Here is a 21,138-nt window from a genome sequence, read left to right on the forward strand (position 1 = left end):
ATTCGCACCAAACGCAAGTGTGAAAGTAGCCTAAAAATACTTATTATAATTTACATCGCCTGTTTGCGAACATACAATCTTGGGGTGGGGGCTCTCGCTCCATCCTGTCTCTTGATGCCTCTAAGGCCTTTGATAGGGTTAAAAATAAGAGTTCTTCTTGGGGAAATTTGGACATTTTAAGCAATATATTTTTAAATAAATGAAAAAATATGCATGCGTTTGTATATTTTACACACAGATCCCCCCCCCCATACTAAATATAGCTAAGGCCTCTTTCACACTTGCGTTGTCCGGATCCGGCGTGTACTCCACTTGCCGGAATTACACGCCGGATCCGGAAAACCGCAAGTGTACTGAAAGCATTTGAAGACGGATCCGTCTTCAAAATGCTTTCAGTGTTACTATGGCACCCAGGACGCTATTAAAGTCCTGGTTGCCATAGTGGGAGCGGTATACTTACAGTCCGCGCGGCTCCCGGGGCGCTCCAGAGTGACGTCAGAGCGCCCCATGCGCACGGATGACGTGCCATGCGATCACGTCATCCATGCGCATGGGGCGCCCTGACGTCACTCTGGAGCGCCCCGGGAGCCGCACGGACGGTAAGTATGCTGTTCCCCCGCTCCCCGCTACACTTTACCATGGCTGCCAGGACTTTAGCGTCCCGGCAGCCATGGTAACCATTCAGAAAAAGCTAAATGTCGGATCCGGCAATGCGCCGAAACGACGTTTAGCTTAAGGCCGGATCCGGATCAATGCCTTTCAAGTCTTCAGGATTTTTGGCCGGAGCAAAAAGCGCAGCATGCTGCAGTATTTTCTCCGGCCAAAAAACGTTCCGTTCCGGAACTGAAGACATCCTGATGCATCCTGAACGGATTTCACTCCATTCAGAATGCATTAGGATAAAACTGATCAGGATTCTTCCGGCATAGAGCCCCGACGACGGAATTCTATGCTGGAAGAAAAGAACAACGCAAGTGTGAAAGAGCCCTTAGATGAATACCCTATATTTAAAAAAAAATTATGAAAGGGAAAAACAAGTGTGTACGTTGGTATATTGTTGAAACTAATACATTTATTTTATTTTTATGAAAGAAAATAAGGGGAAATGTGTGTGTACATAGTCTACTATACTATTGCTAGAACTAGTAACTAGCTATATATAAAAAAAAAATCTTTATTAAAAAAATGTATTTTATTTTTTACTTTTTATTTATATTTAATGGAAAAAAAAACTAACTATTATAGTAGGAAGGAGTTAATTCACAGACTCGCAGTTAATTTTTCAGCCAGCAGTGAGTGCTCTCACGTCACTTTACATTGTGACGGATCACTGTAACACCCTGTTACATTAATACCACGCAGGGAGACCACTTTGGCTGGTTTCCTGGATACTTACTGTGACCGCAGCTAACGACAGCCTGTCACCGAGATCTGCGCGCTACACTGGTTATGTAAACGTATCCCCTATCCACAGGTTAGGGATAACCATTAGATCAGCGGGGGCCCAGCTGTAGGACATGAACTGGTGCCCCATACCACATGGAGATTCTCTAAATGAATGGAGCTGCTGGTCAGACAAGCGAGCGGCCACTCCATTCAGTTCCGGAGATAGCCGAGCGCTGTACTCATTTCTCTGGAACTCCCATAGAAATGAATGTGGCAGCACCCCGACCTGTATAATGTTGAGGGTTATTCTTTAATTTTTCTTCACACGCGTAGAAAACACATGCAATCTAGATACAACCACCCGGATGGAAAAAACGCATTCACTGAACGCAATTCCAGAAAAACCATCAGTTTTTCTGTCATCAGATCCTGACACAATCCGTATCGCTCGTGTGAATGAAGCCTAAAGTTTTCCCGGCTGACAGCTATTAGAACTAGTACTGAGCTCGCTTTATACACCTCTCGTAAAGAACCAGCAGAGATCTTTTTCATGTTGTCATAAATTAGCATTTTAATTAATTCAGCGTAATTTTCCTCTCGTTTCCTTGCAGGTGACATGACTAAATTTAAATAATAGGTTTTGAAATGAGATTAGAGCAGATTACTCGGTATAATTACATGTTTACTCATGCTAAGTGTCTCAGCCTTTGTAGAGTAAAGTTGTTTAGTCCTGACAGAACCAGTCACTTTATAGTATCATTTCCCAGACCCCGAGTGAAGGCAGCAGTGTAAAGAATGGAGGAATTCCAATGATTTCATAGTTTTCTATACTAGTTTGCTGTATCTAGCATAGATAAATAAAGCCAAGAGTGTATAGAGGCCTAACCCTGAACGTGGTCATGATCTCATTTGAAAACCTCTGTTCTTTCTGCTTTATTCTAAATTTCGTATGTTCTTTAAACAATGTTACATTTAGAGGGTGTAAATGCTTTAATTGAATACATAGTTGTTTTTTTATTCCGTCCTTTTTTTTTTTTTTTTTGAACCTCTTTTGGGTTATTAAATGCTTCTATGTCTCTTACAGGGAAGAAGCACAAGAATGAATTCCAGCAGCTCATACAACAGGTGAAGGGTCGATGGAAGAATTCTAAGGGACAGAAGGTGAAAGAGGAGCCCAACACAGGTGGGTGCCGGGAGGGGGTCTCAACTCTTCAGACTCCTAGATAGAGATATATATATATCTATATATATAATCAGGAGAAGCTTGTTTCAAAATTTAGTGAATTTATTTTTAATTTGCTCTTTGGGGTGTCATTTAGACCGGAGGGTACAGTATCCATCGCTGTTAGATCTTAGCCCCTTTCATGTAAGTTTTTTTTATTTTTTTTGTCTACATTTAAAGGGGTCCTCTCACTTTAGCAACTGACCTTTATAATGTAGAGAAAGTTAATACAAGGCACTTACTAATGTATTCCACAGTCCGCACAGGTTGCATGCCATATTTTTGAGGCAGTTCTTGGTCTCGTGACCTGTGACCCGGCAAATTCGGCAAGGATCCTCATTGCAGTTCTTCATCTTGTGGCCCTTTTTTCCTCATTTCCGGAAGAACTGTGGCATATCCGGGTAGTATATGAGACTGTGGCAGTTTCTGAGGGAAAATGACAGGGGCAGGTGCTGGAGGCCGTCTTCAGAGGTCGAGTCCTTGTTTAACTTGACGATCACTGACCCCTTCCCGATTCAGAAGCAGAGTCCGTTCAGGATGTGGGTGGGTTCCCTCACCACTGTGCAGAACCGCTTCAGGAAAGTGGTGATGTCTTTGCCGGGGGTGTGCGGGTTCCTCATAGACACCATGAACCTTCTCTCCTCCCTCTGAATGGGGCAGTTCCCGACAAAGCGAGAAAATGGGGAATCCGGTGTTGCTGATTTCACCGTTTCCCAGTATCTTTCTACAGATGTTTGATGCAAAGGTCACGTAGAAGATCCCGGTGTAGTAAAAAGATCACAGAGAGGCACAGAGCATTATCAATCATGTTAATGCTCCGTGTCTCTGCTGTCCGGTGCAGGGCGTGGCTCTCTTTCATGCAGTGGATTACCCGCACGGCATCCGCTCGTGTGAAAGATCCCTTACATCTGGTGGCATCAGAGGCAGAACTTGTTAAGAGCTCATTTGCATACCCTCAAAGATAGTAAATGGCTCAAGACGTATTCCAAATTGCCACATACATGCCTTATACTGTTCTGCACTGATGAGGGGAATTCACTCGAAACAGCTGTCTGCAGATGAGATGCTGGCTTACGTTTTGTCCAAGTCCTGTCTCAAGGCCTCTTAACCACCTAAGGCGTCTTGCACACAAATGTTTTTTTTATTTTTTATTTACGTTCCGTTTTTTGCATTTCGTATACGGAACTATCCATTTCAATGTATCCACAAAAAATCGGAAGGTACTCCATATGCCTTCTGTTTCCGTTTTTCCGTTCCGTTCAAAGATAGAACATGTCCTATTATTGCCCGCATAGAGGACAAGGATAGTACTGTTCTATCAGGGCCTTCTGTTCCGTTCTGCAAAAAACGAAATGCACACGGATGTCATCCGTGTTTTTTATGCGGATCCGTTTTTGCAGACCTCAAAATACTGAAAAAGCCATACGGTGAAGGAGGCCTAACTGTTATGCCAGAGTCCAGCTTCGGCAGTAAGAATAGTAGCTAACTGGAGGAGAAGGGCAGCTTTAGATGCTGCTATCTCCTGAATGGTAGCAGATAAACATGCAACTGTTCTTGTTTGAAAGCTGACATTCCATGCTTTCAGTATACGAGAATGACAGCAATATGTTCAGGACAGAGGAAGATATCACTGATAGAAATCAGGATGCAGTGAATGCAGCTGAAAGTAAAAGTAACAACATGTTTTACCCACGATTATTCCCGAATCGATTCCTAACAGTGATTTCAGTGACTTTAGCTGTCATTTTGGTCTTGTATGAAAGCCTGTCAGAATGTCAGCTTTCAAACAAGACCAGATGCATGTTTCTAGCTGATACCATTCAGGAGATAGTAGCATCTGAAGCAGCCCTCTCCCTCCAGTTAGCTACTTTTCCCACTACCGGAGCTGGCCTCGGGCAAAACAGGTGGTTAAAAGGTTGAACATTGACTTTTAGGATAGCTGGTAGCATTAGAGGCGGAGCTGGCTAACAGCTCATTTGCATACCATCTTCCCAAAATTCCAGAGGAGACTGTATGGCCTATAAGCCTCCTTACGACATTTAAGGCGCTGTCCATAAGGTGATATTGTATTCCCCATATCTTTTCATGACACATCTATTAAATGGATGCTCTTATCGACACGGGTGGTGCCATTATTAGACATCTATCACAGCCTTTATTTAACATATACGTCAGGATCGTTTCCCGCCATGTTTCCTAAACCACGGAAAATCCAGTTATGAATGGGCGTTTAATGACCTCCCTGCACATGGTTTATAATATAAGAAGACTGTCCTGGTTGATGTTTTTCTTTGTTTAAAACATTTCAGGGACTGTAATTTCTTTTTCGTCATTGATGCTGTACTGCCTCTGGCTAGGCGGCATCTTTCTGCAGCCTCCTCTACGTCTCGAAGCCAATATAAGCCACTCCCCTTTGCCAAGCTCCACCCCTCATCCTGTATAACATCCCGCCTCCCTCGCGCCCCTGTCCCTGTATTAGTCCAATACACTTGAACTTGGCAGAAACTCACAAGACCTAAGTTCGTTTTGTGTGTGTGTTCCCCTTTAAGTTGCCGTGCTCTTGGCAGCCGGTGTATAGATATAGATCATCACTATTATATATGGGCCAGGGTTATATAGTGCCTGTGCTCCCGCAGAATAGTTTCACAGCCGGAGCCGGACATAAAAATTCTCCTCACATATCAGCGTTGCCATAAAAGTCGCCGCCTGCTGCAAATCTCTATTTCCAGAAATGTGGTTATACGTTACTGAGTGGAGAGGCCCGCTGCGTCCGTCGCTCCGATTATAAAGCCTATATTTCAGAGCGACGCAAACCATTGTTCTCTTATCACAAAAAATGTCTTGCACAAACTTTATATCCTATAAAGTTATACGAGGGTTTGATGGCATGGCGGCGCCATCCTCAGCAGATCCCGGTCCTGTGCCTGACGCTCTCATTGTGACAGCGATGCCTCATTCAGCAATTGTGACGTCCATATTCCTCTTATCTCTTATTAACCATGGCTGACAGTACAAAGGAGGCCGGGGGGCATTCACCAGGGACGGTTTGCTTTGAGCGCCACATTACATCTTCATTTGCTGGAGGCAGATACGTGTATTTCAACTCCTTCAGTTATTTCCTTGTCATCTCGCCCCCAGTAATCCAGACGTTCTGAGGATCCAGCAGTATGGCCCATATGCAGAAGCATTCGCTTCAATGGAAATGACTGTGCATTCCGTTTCCGTATGTCTGTTCTGCAAGAAAATAGAACATGTCCTCTTATTGTCCGCATTATGGACAAGGATAGGACTGTCCTATTGAGGCCATGTATTTTTCGCGGATCCTTGTTTTGTGGACCGCAGACCACATACAGTCATAGTGATGAGCCCTAATAGTCACGTTTCATCCAGTATACCATGACCATTTAGTAATTCAGTGCATTTGATTAACATTTACCGTTTTCTGCAGCCCCATTGCACGTGCACAGCCAAAACCCAATTTTTTGCAGTGATTAATGCTTTACCTATAGTTTCTGATGGACAGGCCATATAATTACAGCAAAACCCATGGCAAGCGAAAGACTGGAATACCAGGAATCGCAAAAATGCAAAGACTCTGTCATCATATGATAGGAATCCACTAATCAAGCAGGGCAGGTGCAGGTGATGTGCGATCCCTGGTGCCGCCTGCACATCTGTCAGCAGAATGTATGCAGCCTGTATTCTGCCAGAGGAGCAGCCGACCGTGGATGTGGTGACATGAGCTGCATTTTCTCTTGTGTTTTGTCCTAAACATTGCATTGTCCAGGATGGCAGTATTGATGGCCTATCCTTAATCAGTGACTGAGTTTTGGATCTTCTCACAAATTAACTTCTGCTTTTGCTGGGGAAAGTGTGTGGGTCCATTCCAGCCTCCCCCAGTGCTGGGGTCTGCTTATATTGACTTCTAGCTGCCCCCAGTGTGTCGCCCTGCATACAGCAGTTCTCCTCAAGCCTGGGGGGATGTCCAAATACAGGCAGTCTGCTGTAGTCCTAGTGAGTCCTGTCCCCAGCACACGTGGTGAGTAAGAGACAGTTTATGATGAAATGGATGATTTTCATTGGCTTTCTTTAATAAAATACCATCCCCTGCGGTATACATAATGTCCCACATAGTGGCCCCCAGCATTAATAATCCCCATAGTGGCCCCCAGCAGTAATAATGTTCCCCATAGTGGCCCCCAGCAGTAATAATGTTCCCCATAGTGGCCCCCAGCAGTAATAATGTCCCACATAGTGGCCCCCAGCATTAATAATCCCCATAGTGGTCTTCAGCAGTAATAATGTTCCCCATAGTGGCCCCCAGCAGTAATAATGTCCCACATAGTGGCCCCCAGCAGTAATAATGTCCCACATAGTGGCCCCCAGCATTAATAATCCCCATGCTGGGAGAGCATGGTGACGTCTTCACACTTGAGCGTAGGTCCTCCAGCATCGAGACAGGAGTGACTGCCTCTGCGTGTGTAAGTGGATGAGGTGAGTAATTTGTTATTTTAACCCCTCAAAGGCCCTTTTGCAGTAGTGCACCTATTTTTTAACGTCCGTGAGACGGGTGCACCTCTAACCATATAAACAAGCTAGAACCAACGCATGCAGAGGCTCACAAGCACTTCATAAATGAATTTATCACGACTGGAGTAAGAAATGCACTTACTATGTACCGGAGGGAAGATGTGGCGGTCATACACAGTAGAGGGAGCATTCTGCAGTGTTCAGGCTCTGAGCCCTGGATGGGGAAGGGGCCTCTGCACTGAGCTCAGGGGCCAGCCAGTGAAGAAAAAGAGAAAAAAATAAAAAACGCACTACTTTTTGTGTTTGCTGCTAAGGATGAGGTAACCAGGAGTGAACAGCAAAATTGCTGGAAGTGAGACTCCTAGTGGCAGAGATTTCAGAAGTGTTTTTAGGGTGGATAACATGAACATTTTTTAATCAACGTGATTTTCAGATTTGTTCTGGTTCACAGTCCTAAACTGACCTTTATGAAGAGGTTGTTTGAAAGGTTAGTGCTCCTTTAAGGTAGGTCATCAGTATCAGACTGGTGGGGATCTGACTGCCAGTTAGAAGGGGCTGCGGTGCTCAGTATTGCTGCTTTACTCCATTTCATGGCTGCTGCGAGCGACCATGGCTGAACCACACGCGCCGAGCGTTTGCTGTTCCTCCCCTTCGCTCCCGTCTCCCGAACGCTGAGCATTTCCATCTTGTTTAGATTTTTGTTTTCTTCCTCTCTCACATGAAAGTCATTCTGGGGCCGAGGAGATAGCGATCTCTGGATAACTGCGCCATAATTTGTCTTCCCTTTGTTTGTTGCTTTGATCTGCTATCAACAAGGAACGTGAAAATAAGCGGGTGAATTATTCCTCCACTTGGTCACGTAGGCGCATCCTCCTCACTGCTACATGAAAGGCAGCGGCAGCTGATCACAGTGCGCCCCAGCCGCGCGCAGATGTCCGCGCACCAGATAGAAGTCTGTGAATTATGTAGAAGGCCGGACCGAAGTGCAAGTAGTAGAATGTAATTATTCTATACAGTATAGAGTGGTGACATCACTGAGAATGCCGCCTATCCATCACTAGAGATCAGCGGTGACATCACTGAGAATGCCGCCTATCCATTCACTAGAGATCAGCGGTGACATCACTGAGAATGCCGCCTATCCATCACTAGAGATCAGCGGTGACATCACTGAGAATGCCGCCTATCCATCACTAGAGATCAGTGGTGACATCACTGAGAATGCAGCCTATCCATCACTACAGATCAGCGGTGACATCACTGAGAATGCCGCCTATCCATCACTAGAGATCAGTGGTGACATCACTGAGAATGCAGCCTATCCATCACTAGAGATCAGCGGTGACATCACTGAGAATGCAGCCTATCCATCACTAGAGATCAGCGGTGACATCACTGAGAATGCCGCCTATCCATCACTAGAGATCAGCGGTGACATCACTGAGAATGCCGCCTATCCATCACTAGAGATCAGCTGTGACATCACTGAGAAGGCAGCCTATCCATTCACTAGAGATCAGCGGTGACATCACTGAGAATGCCGCCTATCTATCACTAGAGATCAGTGGTGACATCACTGAGAATGCAGCCTATGCTTTCACTAGAGATCAGCGGTGACATCACTGAGAATGCCGCCTATCCATCACTAGAGATCAGCGGTGACATCACTGAGAATGCCGCCTATCCATCACTAGAGATCAGCTGTGACATCACTGAGAAGGCAGCCTATCCATTCACTAGAGATCAGCGGTGACATCACTGAGAATGCCGCCTATGCTTTCACTAGAGATCAGCGGTGACATCACTGAGAATGCCGCCTATCTATCACTAGAGATCAGTGGTGACATCACTGAGAATGCAGCCTATCCATTCACTAGAGATCAGCTGTGACATCACTGAGAATGCCGCCTATCCATCACTAGAGATCAGCTGTGACATCACTGAGAAGGCAGCCTATCCATTCACTAGAGATCAGCGGTGACATCACTGAGAATGCCGCCTATCTATCACTAGAGATCAGTGGTGACATCACTGAGAATGCAGCCTATGCTTTCACTAGAGATCAGCGGTGACATCACTGAGAATGCCGCCTATCTATCACTAGAGATCAGTGGTGACATCACTGAGAATGCAGCCTATCCATCACTAGAGATCAGCGGTGACATCACTGAGAATGCCGCCTATCCATCACTAGAGATCAGCTGTGACATCACTGAGAAGGCAGCCTATCCATCACTAGAGATCAGCTGTGACATCACTGAGAAGGCAGCCTATCCATCACTAGAGATCAGCTGTGACATCACTGAGAAGGCAGCCTATCCATCACTAGAGATCAGCTGTGACATCACTGAGAAGGCAGCCTATCCATTCACTAGAGATCAGCGGTGACATCACTGAGAATGCAGCCTATGCTTTCACTAGAGATCAGCTGTGACATCACGAGAATGCCGCATCTATTCTCTAGAGATTAGCGGTGACATCACTGAGAATGCCGCCTATCCATTCACTAGAGATTAGCGATGACCTCGCTGAGAATGCCGCCTATCCGTTCACTAGAGATTAGCGATGACCTCGCTGAGAATGCCGCCTATCCGTTCACTAGGGATTTGGTTAGAGCAGGCATGCTCTACCTGCGGCCCTCCAGCTGTTGTATAACTACAACTCCCACAATGCCCTGCTGTAGGTTGTTTGGGCATGTTGGGAGTTTTAGTTTTGCAACAGCTGGAGGGCCGCAGGGTTAGTGTATGGATCATTCAGTTTGGGTTAGGTTCTGGGATACATGTAAATGGTGCCGCTCACTTCTCTGACTTGAGTGGATTTCCTTAGGACCTGTTACACACAGGCGCTGCTGATCTCCACATTCCTATTTTTGCTCACTGTTTTCAATTAAAACTTAAAGGGACTGTGTCAGTAAATTACTTATTATTTAAATCATGTTTTTATGTTAAACATTTTTTAGTGTTTTTTTTTCTATGTCACTATTTATATTTAAAAAATTGTACATAATCCTGCAATTTTCACACTGGCCACTAGGCCAGACTTGCTGTCTTTTGAGAGTGATGACATGAGCCAGACACACAATGGAGAAAGGCGGGCTCCACTGACTTCTATGGAAGAGTTTTCTAGGCATGCTTTGTGCGCTGTGCAGAGGTCAGGAAGAAGCTGATAAGGGCTCTTTCACACCTGCGTTCTTTTCTTCCGGCATAGAGTTCCGTCGTCGGGGCTCTATGCCGGAAGAATCCTGATCAGTTTTATCCTAATGCATTCTGAATGGAGTGAAATCCGTTCAGGATGCATCAGGATGTCTTCAGTTCCGGAACGGAACGTTTTTTGGCCGGAGAAAATACCGCAGCATGCTGCGCTTTTTGCTCCGGCCAAAAATCCTGAACACTTGCCGCAAGGCCGGATCCGGAATGAATGCCCATTGAAAGGCATTGATCCGGATCCAGCCTTAAGCTAAACGTTGTTTCGGCGCATTGCCAGATCTGACGTTTAGCTTTTTCTCAATGGTTACCATGGCTGCCGGGACGCTAAAGTCCTGGCAGCCATGGTAAAGTGTAGCGGGGAGCGGGGGAGCAGCATACTTGCCGTCCGTGCGGCTCCCGGGGCGCTCCAGAGTGACGTCAGGGCGCCCCAAGCGCATGGATCACGTGATCGCATGGACACGTCATCCATGCGCATGGGGCGCTCTGACGTCACTCTGGAGCGGCCCGGGAGCCGCACGGACTGTAAGTATACCGCTCCCCACTACTACTATGGCAACCAGGACTTTAATAGCGTCCTGGCTGCCATAGTAACACTGAAAGCATTTTGAAGACGTATCCGTCTTTAAATGCTTTCAGTACACTTGCGTTTTTCCGGATCTGGCGTGTAATTCCGGCAAGTGGAGTACACGCCGGATCCGGACAACGCAAGTGTGAAAGAGGCCTAAGCTGTGATATCGCCTATTGTGAATGGAGGATCCTGTGTTATCTATATAGAGATGTTACTTGTCATTGTAATCCTCCCTGTGATGATAATTTGGATCATAGATCTGAAGTCAATTCGCTGGTAATGCTGTTTCCGTACAGCATTAAAATTGATGGGCTCCGTGTAGGCAAACGTCATCTTGGCTGAAGTTACGCGAGACTTCAGTGAATGACTTCGGTATTCCTATCTGGGTATTTAAAAACATTTTAAGAGAGAAATCCGAAGTCGGCTTTGGTACCCAGATACCAGCCAGTACCAAAGCCCACTCCCGATTCCTATTTTAAAATGTTTTTTAATAAACAGATGAGATAAATGAAGTAATTCACCGAAGTCTCGCGCAATGATCCGAAACGCGATTCGCTCAAGCATAATGATAATAACTACTGAAAAGTTACCTGTATAGAACAGTAAAATTGTGAACGTTTACAGTATTATACATATTTTTTAACTTGGGAAAACAGAAAATAAATAATAATGTTTATCATTTTCTGATGACGCGTTCCCTTTAAACGTTAGAGATCTGTGTCAGAAATCCGTGCGTAACCTTTACTATTTTGCTTTATTCCCGACAAATAAACTATAATTGCTCAGCCGGAGGCGCAGGCGGCCGAGGAAATGTTGAGAATTCAAGAATCAGTTTTAGCCAATCTCATATTTAACCCCAGTCACAGTGAGTGGGAATTGAGTGCAACAGCCAAAGCCGGGGCCCAGGATCTGCGGATAATAACCCAATCTACCAGAACGTTGCACCTACCAGAGTTATTATACTAACCAGCATACGGCTGCTGGGATCAGCGTCTTTGTCCCATGAATTTACTCATAGACTTGTAAAATTATCGGCTTCCTCTTGCCACCACTAGAGGGCGACGTGTATGCAGCTCCTATTCATGTCCATGTGAACCTTATACAGCTGTATACAGGTTTGCCCTGGTCCTCATGATGTTTGCTGCAGTTTTTTGGGGTTTTTTTTGGACACAGAATTATAACATTAGTTTGCTGCTTTCCTATCCTTTTTCAGTCATTTTATCTGAGCCGTGCATTGAGCTTGCTAGATCATGAATGGAATTCCGCATCTACTGTGAAAACTGACACTTTAATAACGGTATTGTCACCCAAGAATTATCACAGACAGCCAGTCTGACAGCGGAATTTAATATTAGAATTCTTTACATAAGAGTAGGACTTAGAGGTTTTCTGGTTTAATGATTACATTTATTGACGTCTGTAGAAAACTGGATATTGAACAATTTTCTAATATACATGTATTTAAAATTTTGCTTGCAAACCTTTATTATATCCATACAGTAGCCCCTCTCTAAAGTCATGCTACCTGGGTATTAGAGCATTGAGGAGCAGAACATATAGAGCACCTCGTCATGCCAGTGTCTATGTAGAAGCAGATTTGTGTATGTGTTTTTATTTTATTTTATTTTATTTTTTACAGTAAACTTTATTAACAACATGACAACATCACCTAGAGACAGGCAGCCATTTTCCAAATCACCTACAGACAGGCAGCATTATATGAATGCACACAGAGATGGAGTTACTGTAATAACTACAATAAAAATCATGATGTCACCACTAGTCTTATTTACTTATCACACAGAAGTGTCCTGAGTGCTGACCCAGCACATGTATGTCATGTAACACTATTGCTTACTGAATGGCAGGGATTATATAATGTGAATAGTGACTGATGCCACGTTTCAGTTAAGCCATGGATACATTACATAGGACCGATACATGGGCTATACCATTCTACTGCATATAGGTGTCAACCGCCCTGATATAAGAAAGGCATGTATGCAGAATTTTAAATACATGTATATGAGATTTCCTATTATATAAGCAAATACAAAATTAAAAACGGGAAAACCCCTTTAAGAATGATATGGCTTTTTTTAATGACTTCCTGCACCACTGACTGTTTGGTGACCGTCCAGAATTATATATCTGTTATGTATGAAGATGTCTGCGTTCGGTAAGCCGCTGGTGTAGTTCTCGTATAGTCATGAGCCCATTGAGGCTTGGTAGTGAATGAGGTTAGCAGAGGAGGGTGTCAGTAGAACAGCCACTGACCGCGAGGGGCCCTGGCTGTCCGGAAATGAGGGTGAATGAGTGGTCATAATTTTGGGGGTACTCTATCTCTCCTTGGGGAGAGAGGCCTAAGTCGGCGTGAGGAGACTTATAGGCCATACATGCTCCTCTGGATTTCTGGGAAAAGGGTTATGCAAATGAGCTCAAAAGCCCCGCCTCTAATGCCACCAGATGTAAGGCAGCTAAACTATAAGTCAATGTTTGACCCGTGGTCATGAGGCACGGACTGTGCCTGTGATTCCACGAGGAGGCTGATTGTCTGGAGAGAGACCAGTTGTGGCCTCCGGTTATGTCCTCCATGTCGCCTCAGTCTGTAGTAGTGTGTAGAGCGCCAGGCACTGACAGCTGACGTCTGTATCCTGTACGCTGCTGGCTTCTCTGATAAGGAGCAAACATTCAAATGAAATGCTCTAAACCTTCCAATTGAGTGATCCTTATTCTGAAATACTCTGTGCTGCAGAAGGACGCCAGTCCCTCAACTGTAGGACTCTTCTGTATCCACACCATTGTCTTCATTGATGTTACCCCTCTCGCTGGTAGCCCTTTGGTCACTTTACTGCTGCTCGAGTGACTACCCCCACAGATCTTCAGACTTTGCTCCACAAAATACTCTGTGCTGCTGGGAGGATAATCTTTTTCTCACCACCTGCTTGTGAGCCTTAACTTGTCTCCATTTATCTCCTGACGACATAACATTCTACCTCAATTGAGAGGACAGGTCACTGTACCCGACAAGATCAAGTATACTGTTCCGCTGAGATACTCTGTGCTGCTGTGATCTTCTGCATTTCCTCCTTCACACATCAGTGTTCCATGGAAAACACATGTTCCCTTTCATTTTAATGTGTGTTTTCACACTTCTGTGGTTTACCACGGTCCGTGATTTTAGCATGGATGCATGCTCTATTTTGACCGTGTTCATGGATCCATCATGCCCATTGTAGCATATGGGGTCAGTGAAAACCACGGATGCCATCCGCGGTTTACGGATCATTAGGAAAATATGCTTTGAAAACTATTCTTCAGCTGCACAGTGTCTGTGAAACACGGATACCACATGGACCCAACACGGATCCTTCACAGCCAGCTTCACGGGGAAATCGGTGACCTCCTATTCGGGGATTTAAGAACAGACACAGACGTGTGAATGAGGCTTTTATCCGTCACTGATCTCCACCAGATCACACAAGCCTCGCCTACTGAAATACTCTGTGCTGCTGTGATCTTCTCCGTTTTCTCCTGACACTGTCCCTTGAATCGGTCACCGATCTCTACAAGATCACACGTTTATTTCCTGAAGTACTCTGTGCTGCTGTGAGCTTTCTGATTGTGTGTCGTTTAGCCTCCTTCGATTTCGGCACGTTAGAGCTGGTTTCAGAGGTTTGCAGCAGCGCGAATGTCTCCTTGTTAAAATGCTTTATCTTTAGGCTAATGCCCGTGTACTGTCACTGCTGGCAGCTTTCACTTGATGCACGGTGCTCTGGGTGCCATTCACACATCACGTGCCTCAAGATGAACCGTCTCCCAGCACTGGTTCAGGACTTAGTGGCTGAGTGGCTCTATAATGGATTAGTCACGGTACGCGGCGCCCTGCGTTGTCTGTATTCAGCGCTGCTCACAAAGTGAATGATTCATTCACTATCTACCAGGCGCCTCTGATAAGTCCGTCCCCGTGGGTCAGCTTTAGACGACGCCTTGTAATATACAGCCTCTTCATGAATGTGCATTCAGAGGTTTCAAAAAACGGAGAGTAATGTTGCACAATGCGGAGCAGCGGCGCACGTGGAATATCCCCTGCGGCCCACTCTTGCAGTCACATCCATGCCACTTACAGAGGGATTGATCACTTCATGATACAATGTAATTCCTGTAATGTCCCATTATCAGACCGCCTGGATTATCACTGCGAAGGGCAGAGAAGCCAAAGTATAACGTTCTCAGAAAACCTCCTCCTGCTCAGGCTTCTGCTTGTGTCTTTGCTCAGTAATTAAGCTTTTTGCGATTATCATTAGCTATAGAAATTCCCTTGTGTATGGCAGGTTCAGCAGAAGGCCTTCTTCCTGTCTGATATAGACTTAGGGGAGCGTGCAGGTCCTCTTCACAGTACTGCCTGTGACATGCCTGCTGCTGCATAGTGTGCAGTCATTCATTGTCCAAGGCCATGGACACCTTTGAAAACATTTATTTGCCTTTTACTGCATTGCATTAATTATGTCATAAGAAAACATTTTCCTGTTATTTGTTATTGAAAAGTTTGTTCATTTCACTTCTGCAGCTTGCATATATTCCAGTAAATCGCAAGCTGCAGGTTACTGTTCTGGTGCTTTGTCTTCTTAACCTGAGCCGTCATTTGCTGACTTCTAATGAGCTCAATAAGAACAGGGAAGAAGGAGGGCTGGAGACGAGACGTCAGAAAGCCAGTCTGATGGGTTTTCCACAGAATGGCATTCTGTAGCTTGCTTTGTATTGGGATGCATGCAAGTTGCAGAAGCCAAACCGATCAGCATTTGTTATAAAAGTAGTTATTTTTTTATTTTTATATTCAATACAATAAAATAAAAAAATTAAAGGTGTGCATAGCCTTAAAGGGGTTGTGCAAACAGTACATATTGATGACCTGATCATCTGTTTGAAAAAGAGGCGGCACTCGTGCGAGCGCTACTTCAAGAATCCAGTGCACAAGAAAAAGGAAATTGTGGAACTCGCCTTCGGATTATAAAAAGCTGGGTCAGCGGGACAGACAACATTGCAAATGTAAAAAAATTGGCAACAGCCGTTTCGCGCTTGTATGCGCTTCCTCTGGCCTCGTGCGAGCGCTACTTCCTCTTCAAGGTTACACTGCGCTGGAAATCTTGGCAGCACAGTGTGATTACAAGTGCTTGTTCTATTCACTTGAATACACCAAGCCGTTGTAATTACACTGCGCCGCCGTTGCAAGTGAGACGACGCACAGTGTAATCTCAAACGAGCGCCGCCTCCTCTTCAAACAGCCAATCAGATACTGACTACCTATACTGAGGCCAGCAATCACAAGATCACCTTGTACGTGTAGTTACCAGAGCTATGGCCTGTATCCCATGATTTCTGCAAAATGCAAGACAGAATTGGGACTGTTCTCTGCAGAAAATGCAAGTTAGAAGTGGCATGGCAGGAAACTGAGCGCTCTTCATTGTGAGCTATGAAGGGGGACTTAAATCACATGGTCACATGGTCTTTGTGCAGCTCCACCCTCATCAGGTGAATGGCACTGAGCTGCAATACCAAGCGCAGCCACTATATGATGGACGGCGCTGTGCTGCTTAGAGTATGAAGAGGCTACAGTGGGCATGATCGGTGGGGGGTGCAGGACGCAGGATCTGATATTGATGTCCTCTCTGGATGATAGGTCATCAGATTTTAACTGCCAGAAAACCTCTTTAACATCTTTCTTGGTAGGGGACTGAAGTATTTAACCATGTAGGTACCTCACATATGTTCTGAATCCGCCAGCGTTTCTATCTTCTCAGCTTCTTTATGCACGTCACGTCTCCAGCAGCATAATTAGTGCAGAAGATTAACTGCTGCAATCAGGATGTAAAGAGCCTCTTGGAAATGTATTTAATAGGCGCAGCAGTGATTTGTGGAAGCGTATTCCTTCTGGGGTCCAGACCTTACTGCCGACCTCTAACCTTTAACTCTGCTAACTGGAAATCAATGACAAATCATTATTTCTTGCTGGCTAGGTGATAAAGCAGGAATCCAGTTATGGGCTACAAGTCCTATAGAACTCACTGTGGATATATGGATAGATAGATGTAGATAGAGTTTAAGGCTACTTTCACACTTGCGTTCAGAACGGATCCGTCTGCATTATATTGTAAAAAAAATTCTAAGTGTGAAAGTAGCCTGAACGGATCCGTCCAGACTTTACAGTTTAGAAAGTCAATGGGGGACGGATCCGTTTGAAGATTGAGCCATATTGTGTCATCTTCAAACGGATCCATCCCCATTGACTTACATTGTAAGTCTGGACGGATCCGCACGCCTCCGCACGGCCAGGCGGACACCCGAACGCTGCAAGCAGCGTATGGGTGTCCGCCTGCTGAGCGGAACGGAGGCTGAACGCTGCCAGACTGATGCATTCTGAGCGGATCCGCATCCACTCAGAATGCATTAGGGCTGGACGGATGCGTTCGGGGCCGCTTGTGAGCCCCTTCAAACGGAGCTCACAAGCGGACACCCGAAAGCTAGTGTGAAAGTAGCCTTACCCGCGTTCTTTTCCTTGTTGTCGGCTGCTCTCTAGTTCTGCTGTATTAGGGCACGTTGCTATCAGTGGCTCCAGCTCAGCTGCATGGCCTGAAATCCACATGGTGCTATTTTATTCCTTGCTTTATACTGCAGCTCTACTTTCTCTATGTATAAGCACAAGTTGGTGCATTTCACATTGAGTAATGGGGGACTTATCTTTGCAACGTTGTTTCTTTTAGATAACATCGTCCCGGATATCAAAGAGGAGAAGATGGAGGAATCCACCCCCAACCGTCACCCATTGTCGGAGACTGAGGATTGTTGCCCGCTAAAAACAGAAAATGCATCTGTCTTCCGCTCCAGCTCACCTGTTTTCCCTCTTTCTCCCCAGTCTAGAGCCAGGTAGGATGCATTCAGATTTCTTGCTTCTGTTTGACTTGTATAGAACCCAAATAGGAATCATCTGAAAAATTTATGAAATTAAGAAATCCTCCAAACACGGAATAGTGACCTGGAATTGTAAGGTCTGGATTACGACCCCTGTGTAGATGGTGCCGCCCCTCCGTATACGATGAGGGTGCATACCGCACTGTCTCATTAAACAGGTGTTCTGATACTGTTCATGTTGCCTGCTGTTTGCCACTGTGGTCTCGTGATGCTGCCCAGAGAGAAGTTTGCAGCCTCCGCTGACGTCCCTACATTATCTTTAGGAGTCCTCTTCCAGTGTACGGGTCCGTCATTAGTGACCTAAGGGTCAAGGGAGCTGGATCCTATCAGACATCGGTTGCTATAACGCCGTGCGCCCGCTGCTGTACCGTAATACACTCGTATAGATAATACGAGTGTATTATTGTACAGCAGCGGGCGCACGGCGTCAATGCAACCAATGACGCCGTGCGCTCCTGCACTCAGCAGGACTCCAGGTCAGTGTCTCGCGGTCCGTGTTCCACGGACAAGTGCATGAGGCTTAAGAGGGATGAAATATTGTTCGCACCCTCACATAGGCTGCAGTAGTAGTAACTATCTCTATTGCAAAAACCATATGGTGAATATTATCATCATGTTTTTTTTTTTTCATAATTTTTATTTATTTTTTGTACATATTTTTGGTGTGCAGACATGGACAATTGAGTACTATCAATATTTAAGGATTGCCAGTCCACTATTTATTAATGTTTGTTAGTAATGTTTTATCCTAGGAGTTTATTTAATGAAATCTGTATGTATTGATATATCTGGGCGAACACTCGTTGGATACCAATGAATTGATGGTAATAATTAATGTAAGCTGCCGATAAGTGAGAGCGCCAACCAAAGATATTATTATGATTCTCCATGTCGCCTCCTTTGCTGGCTAGATACATTTTTCCATCACATTATGCAATGTTCATATCCAGGGGTTACGACCACCCTGTAATTCAGTAGCGGTGGTCGTGCTCGTACACTATAGGAAAAAGTGCCGGCCTTTCTGGTGGCCAGGACTGTTGGGGCGCACATAGGCAATCATGCGCAGCAGATACCACCCCAGCTGCAGCGGTCGCCATAAACCCTGTGATGGAAAAATTTATCCAGCCAGCAAAGGAGGCAATATGGAGAATCACAATACATTAGGAAGGGCCTTGTATTAACTTTCTCTACATAATAAGTGCTATTTACTGAAGTGATCACATACATTTAACCCCTCAGATGCTGTGGTGTGACCACAGCATCTGGGAAGTTAAAGACTGGGAGCACCTGCCCCTCCTGCTTCCTCTGTCAGCACCGCCATTTCCTTTTCGATTCAGGCAAGATGACATGCAGGAACCTGGACCTGTCAGTCAAGGAGAGGGAGGAGGCTGGCAGATGATGTAGGAGGAGCAAGGGTGCACGGAGTGGCTTGGGCCCGCCCTCTGTGCACTTAGCTGCTCTTTTTCTCCAGAATGAAGCAATGGATCACTGAGTGAAAGGTTTCATTACACTCATCTGAGCCAGACCCGCAAGGCCTGGTTTCCTGACGACAGGCTCCCTGTAAACACCTGTGGAGTGCGATCTGCTGTACAGTGAGAAAAGAGAAAGCGGCCAGTGAGAAAAACAATATGGTGGGATAGGAGGAGCCTTCATGAAACTCTTAGGGCCAAAAGGACTTAGTTGTATGATGCCCCTAAAGCTAACGTGTGGCCATATTAATGAGCGCACCCAGTGACCCCTCGCTGTTATCTCCTCTCACCTGGGCAAAAATCTAAATCCATTCTGAATTGTGCGTCCCGCGGTTCCAGAGCTTTTGTTAAGTGGCGTAGAATGAGGTAGACGTGCGCTGAAGGGCAGAAAGAGGGAAATGTCATTTTTGTGAAGGCTTATTAAATTAAAGATCAGATCCTGACTTGGATGAATTGAAGATGTTTCCTCTGATCCTCTGGAGAACGCCAGCGCTTGCTGCCAACCCTCCTGTTTATTTCATGTCTCTGCACTTCTTATCCCAGGGTTTTTCTTTGTTTTGGTACCGTTACCAGTCAGCCTGACGTTGTCTAGATGCATTTTCATACTTCTTGCAAACATGAATCCACTTCAAGTTCAGTTTATTTTTTATTTAGAATCTTGAATATTTTCTATCTGTTGTTTTGTTGATACCATGATTCTGAGTTCAATCCTGTATTATACTCCAGAGCTGCACTCACTATTCTGCTGGTGCAGTCGCTGTGTACATACATTACTTATCCTGTACTGATCCTGAATTACATCCTGTATTATACTCCAGAGCTGCACTCACTATTCTGCTGGTGCAGTCACTGTGTACATACATTACTTATCCTGTACTGATCCTGACTTACATCCTGTATTATACTCCAGAGCTGCACTCACTATTCTGCTGGTGCAGTCACTGTGCACATACATTACTTTATCCTGTACTGATCCTGAATTACATCCTGTATTATACCCCAGAGCTGCGCTCACTATTCTGCTGGTGCAGTCACTGTGTACATACATTACTTATCCTGTACTAATCCTGAGTTACATCCTGTATTATACTCCAGAGCTGCACTCACTATTCTCCTGGTGAAGTCACTGTGTACATACATTACTTATCCTGTACTAATCCTGAGTTACATCCTATATTATACTCCAGAGCTGTACTCACTATTCTGCTGGTGCAGTCACTGTGTACATACATTACTTATCCTGTACTGATCCTGAGTTACATCCTGTATTATACCCCAGAGCTGCACTCACTATTCTCCTGGTGCAGTCACTGTGTACAGACATTACTTATCCTGTACTAATCCTGAGTTACATCCTGTATTATACTCCAGAGCTGCACTCACTATTCTGCTGGTGCAGTCACTGTGTACATACATTACTTATCCTGTACTGATCCCGAGTTACATCCTGTATTATACTCCAGAGCTGCACTCACTATTCTGCTGGTGCAGTCACTGTGTACATACATTACTTATCCTGTACTGATCCTGAGTTACATCCTGTATTACACTCCAGAGCTGCACTCACTATTCTGCTGGTGCAGTCACTGTGTACATACATTACTTATCCTGTACTGATCCTGAGTTACATCCTGTATTATACTCCAGAGCTGCACTCACTATTCTGCTGGTGGAGTCACTGTGTACATACATTACTTATCCTGTACTGATCCTGAGTTACATCCTGTATTATACTCCAGAGCTGCACTCACTATTCTGCTGGTGCAGTCACTGTGTACATACATTACT

General features: G+C 45.1%; 1 protein-coding gene across 1 annotated transcript in view; it reads left to right on the top strand.

Moving 5' to 3' along the window:
- Positions 1 to 21,138, top strand: part of RAD18 (RAD18 E3 ubiquitin protein ligase) — a 241,939-nt gene that overhangs the window by 134,547 nt on the left and 86,254 nt on the right. The window contains exons 10-11 of the mRNA XM_044301938.1: positions 2,471 to 2,569; positions 17,674 to 17,836. Of these exons, the coding sequence (XP_044157873.1) occupies positions 2,471 to 2,569; positions 17,674 to 17,836 (262 nt within the window). The remainder of the gene's footprint in view (positions 1 to 2,470; positions 2,570 to 17,673; positions 17,837 to 21,138) is intronic.

Source organism: Bufo gargarizans, chromosome 7 (genome assembly GCF_014858855.1).
Source record: "Bufo gargarizans isolate SCDJY-AF-19 chromosome 7, ASM1485885v1, whole genome shotgun sequence".
NCBI lineage: Eukaryota > Metazoa > Chordata > Amphibia > Anura > Bufonidae > Bufo > Bufo gargarizans.